This window comes from Nicotiana sylvestris, chromosome 1 (genome assembly GCF_000393655.2).
Source record: "Nicotiana sylvestris chromosome 1, ASM39365v2, whole genome shotgun sequence".
Classification (NCBI taxonomy): Eukaryota; Viridiplantae; Streptophyta; class Magnoliopsida; order Solanales; family Solanaceae; genus Nicotiana; species Nicotiana sylvestris.
Window position 1 is genome coordinate 73,838,903 of NC_091057.1, and position 4,472 is coordinate 73,843,374.

The 4,472-nt window shown below is 37.1% G+C and overlaps 1 protein-coding gene across 1 annotated transcript; it reads right to left on the reverse strand.

The window, feature by feature from the left end:
• Nucleotides 1–1,157: 1,157 nt before the first annotated feature.
• On the reverse strand, nt 1,158–2,241 carry LOC138871384 (uncharacterized mitochondrial protein AtMg00810-like). Its single transcript, XM_070149257.1, has 2 exons — nt 2,173–2,241; nt 1,158–1,742 (listed from the first exon to the last, which is right to left on the reverse strand). Exons 1-2 carry the CDS (start codon nt 2,239–2,241, stop codon nt 1,158–1,160), a joined length of 654 nt encoding a protein of 217 aa, XP_070005358.1.
• Nucleotides 2,242–4,472: the final 2,231 nt, after the last annotated feature.

Consider the following 4,472-nt stretch of genomic DNA (forward strand, 5'->3'; position numbering starts at 1 on the left):
AAACTAGAGTCATATATATTCAATTGGGTGAGTAGATCACCATGTAATTCTAAGCAAATTGGGAGAAAAGATGAGTAACATTTGATCCAAAGTTTAAATAAAATTATGAACGTAAGTTGCGACAACTTTTGTCGACTTTTGTTTTATAACTCGTTTGAATTCAAGACTTATGATATGGATATTATATGATTTAAATACCTTAAAACTCAACCTCTTGGTAATATTAAGCACCTCTAGCTTTACCCAAAAATACGGGTTACAATATCCTTGATTCGTTTAACTTCTAATGCTTGTTAACCACTCTTATATGCCCTTGTATCATTTAAGACCAATAGGATTAACTTATTTTCTTCTCAAAGATAATATCTTCTTGAATTTATGTCGACTAACTTACGACGTGAACTAACATACGTAAATATGGGTTGTAACATTATGATGGTGGGAATATCTAATTTTCATGCTACTTTCCAACAATGGTGTTAAGGAGATTCAGCCATGACATGACTTGAAGATTCTGTAAGAAGAAGTAATAAGAGAAATGCAATCTTTGTTATTAGCTAACAAAGAAGAGGAATGAATAGCTATACAGTACTATCAACTAACTATTGTATTTATACAAAAAAAATACCAACTAACTAACTAACTATTGGTAGTTATAACTAATTATTCCTAACTAATAAATAGTTGGGACCCACTATACTCAACACTCCCCCTCAAGTTGCGGGATGAAATACATCTTGCATTCCCAGCTTGCCTAGTAGATATTCATGTTGTGGCTTGCATAGACTCTTAGTCAATAGATCTGCTAGCTGCTCAGTTGTTCTAATGTGTTGAGTTTTAATCTGACCTTGAACAAGCTTTTCTCTCAAAAAATGACAATCAATGTCAATGCGTTTGGTTTATTCATAAAAAATAGGGTGAGCGGAAATTTGTATAGCAACCTTGCTATCACAATGCAGCTGTGTGAGCTATACCAGTTCAGTTCCCAGCTCCTCAAAGAGTCATATTATCCACACCACTTCTGCTATAGTAGAGTCCATACTTCGAAATTCAGCTTCAAAAGAGTTCCTGCACGCAGTTCTCTATTTTTTTTTACTTTCATGATATCAGTGTTTTATCAAATTTCACTATATAGCCTGTCACTGATCTCCTTGACTCTACACAAGCCCCCAATCAGAATTACAGTATGCAGACAGAGATTTGCTTGCTTTTGCAGGCATAAGCAATTTAAGTCTAGGAGCAGTTTTTATGTATCTCACCACTCTTTGGGCAGCTTCCATGTGAGAAATCTTAGGTGCATGCATATACTGTCTGAGCCCTTGAACTACAAAGGCAATGTTAGACCTTGTCATGGTTAAGTACAGCAACCTTCCAACTAGTCTCTGATAACCTCCCTTGTCTTCAAGTTCTTTTTCAACTGTAGATCTAACATTTGGTATTTGCTTGTCAAACTCAATGGATGTGAGCTTGTGATTGAACTCTAGAGGTGTTGTTGCTGGCTTTGCACCTGCTAGGCCTAGTTTAGAAACTATTTCTAAAGAATACTTCCTTTGGCACATAACAATTCCTTCCTGAGATCTAAAGAACTCAATCCCTAGAAAGTATTTAAGGTCACCAAGATCTTTCATCTTGAACCTCTCTTGCAAATCCTTTCTGACTTTTTTGATCAGTCTTAGACTACTTCTAGTTACTAGAAGATCATCTACATAGGCAAGAATGACTACTAACTCTGAATTCATCTTCTGAGTAAACAAAGAATAGTCTTAGTGACTTAGAACAAATCTCATATCTATGAGAGCTTCAGTTAGTTCCAGGTTCCACTCCCTAGGTGCATGTTTTAATCCATAGAGTGACTTATGCAATCTGAACATATGCTGACACTCCTCCTGGCTTGAAAAGCCACCAAGAACATACATATACACTTTTTCGAGAAGATTTCCTTGAAGAAAAACATTGTGAACATCCATTTGGAACACATACCATACTGAACTAGTAGTTAATGCATACTACAACCCTCACAGTAACCATTTTAGCTACAGGAGAGAAAGTTTCCATGCAGTCCAATCCTCATTATTGACTGTAACCCTTGGCCACCAGCATGGCCTTATATCTCTCCACTTCACTAGATGAATTGTATTTGACTTTAAACATCCACTTGCAACCTATAGGAACCTTGGCAGGAGGAAGAGGAACAATAGACCAGGTGTTGTTATCTTCAAGAGCTGTGATTTCAGCTTGCATAGCCTCACCTACTTGGGATCCCTACTGGCTTTGTAGAAGAATTTGGGTTCCACAATAGCTTAGAATGCAGCAAGAAAATCTCTATAAGCAGAGGACAACTTATCATAGGCTTCATAGTTTGACCTAGGATATGCAGACTTATCTGGTGGAACCACATAATCTGCTAGCCACACAGGTGGTTTGGTGGTCTTAGAGGACTTGCTGAGTGCTATGGAAGGAGTAGATGGTTCACAAGCTGAGATATGATAGGGAATTTGTGAGGATAGAATAGACTGACCATGATCTTGAGGGACTGAGATAGAAGAAGAGGAAGTCTCAACTTCATCAGTAGAGTTCTAGCTAGATGAGGCTGCAAGAAACTCAGCATTCGCAGAAGAAGAATCATTAGAGGAAGCAGCTGGTTGTGTAAGTTGTTCTACAAACTCCAAGACAGGAAATAAGGGAGAAGCACCAGAAGATATATGCTTGAAATGGAACACTTATTCTTTGAACATAGTGTCTCTGCTAACAAAGAACCTTTTTTAACACAAATCATAGAGTAAATATCCCCTTTGAGATGAGGAATAGCCCATGTGAACAGCTAGAATTGCTCTGGGGCAAAACTTATCCCCTTTCTTCATGGTAGTGGCATAACAAAGACTGCCAAACACTCTCAGATGCTGTAATGAAGGATTCCTTTGAAACAACTTCTCAAAGGGAGATTTGCTTTGTAGTAGTATAGTAAGCAAACTGTTTAGAAGATAGACTGTTGTAGACACATTCTCCCCATAATTTGAGGGGTAAGAAAGTTTGAAACCTGAGTGCTCTAGCCATGTCTAGGATAGACCTGTGCTTTCTCTAAAGCTTGAAACCTGAGTGCTCTATCCATGTCTATGATAGAGCTATGATTTCTCTCAACGACCCCATTCTGTTGAGGGGTATATGTATAAGAACTTTGATGTACTATACCTTGAGTCTTCAACAAGGTCTGCATCAGGTCATTAAAAAAACTTTATGCCATTGTCTGTTCTTATGTATTTGAGTTTGTGATCAAACTGTGTTGAGGCCATTGCTACAAAGTTTTAATCACCTCAATAGTATATGATTTAGAATGCAATAAAAATAGCTAGGTATATCTAGAGTAATCATCTACCAAGGTAAAAAAATATCTCTTGCTACCATGCATAGGCACCCTATAGGGTCATCAAACATTACAATGCACAATGTCAAAGATATATTTAGAGCAAGAAGAGCTAGTTGGAAAAGGTAGTCTTGATTGTTTGGCTATAGTACACATAATACAATGATGTTCCTTCAGCTGCATATTATGCAAAGCATCTACAGATCTTAAGACCTTTAAGGGAGTATGACCTAATATTTGATTCCATAAAGAAGATACAACACAAGTCTTATTGTTTGCTAGATTACTACATTTATTGGTGTCACCTGGAATGGTATGTATAATTGAATAGGAATGAGTGCCTTGGTGATTGAGTATTACTGTCTTCTGCCTTGAGAATGTACAGACCCAACTCTTTCTTACCAATCCCCAACACCTTCCCACTTGAGAGTTCATGAAAGATATAGAAAGCAGGGTAAAATGTTGGTAGATATTGCAGCTCTTTTGTGAGTTTGGACACTAAGAGGAGATTATATTTAAACTCTAGAATATGGAGAATGTTCTGAACTTTTTTATCCTTGAATAAAGAATAAATACCAGTATGAGTAATAGACACATGTTCTCCAGTTTGTAAATGAACTTTACTCCTAACATTTTCTGGTATTTCATCATACTTCTCTAGCAGGTGCAAACTAATAACTATATGGTTTATTGCTCCTCTGTCTATAATCCAGTTACTATGCATCAAGCTTGTCATAAATGCATGTATACTAACTGTTGTCCCTGTATTGACAGCATTAGCAACAGGTTCAGCCTCCTTATTCTTGTTTAGCAAATGCAGAATCTACTGGTATTGTTCCTGAGTAAAGAAGTGAGTTGGAGAAGTTGGAATACCATAACTTGTCACACTGTTAGCCTAAGCATTTTATGCCCCTCCTTTTCTCTTATTTTTGAAGTCAAAAGGATAGCATTTGAAGCTTAAAACAGTTCTCTCTAGTGTGACCCTTATATTTACAGTAATCACACCAAATTGCACCTTAACCAAATGAGTTTCTAGGCCTATAGCCTCCATTGGAATTGCTATTAGTTTGTCCTCCACCATTGTATCCGCCTGTATAACCTCCATTAGAGT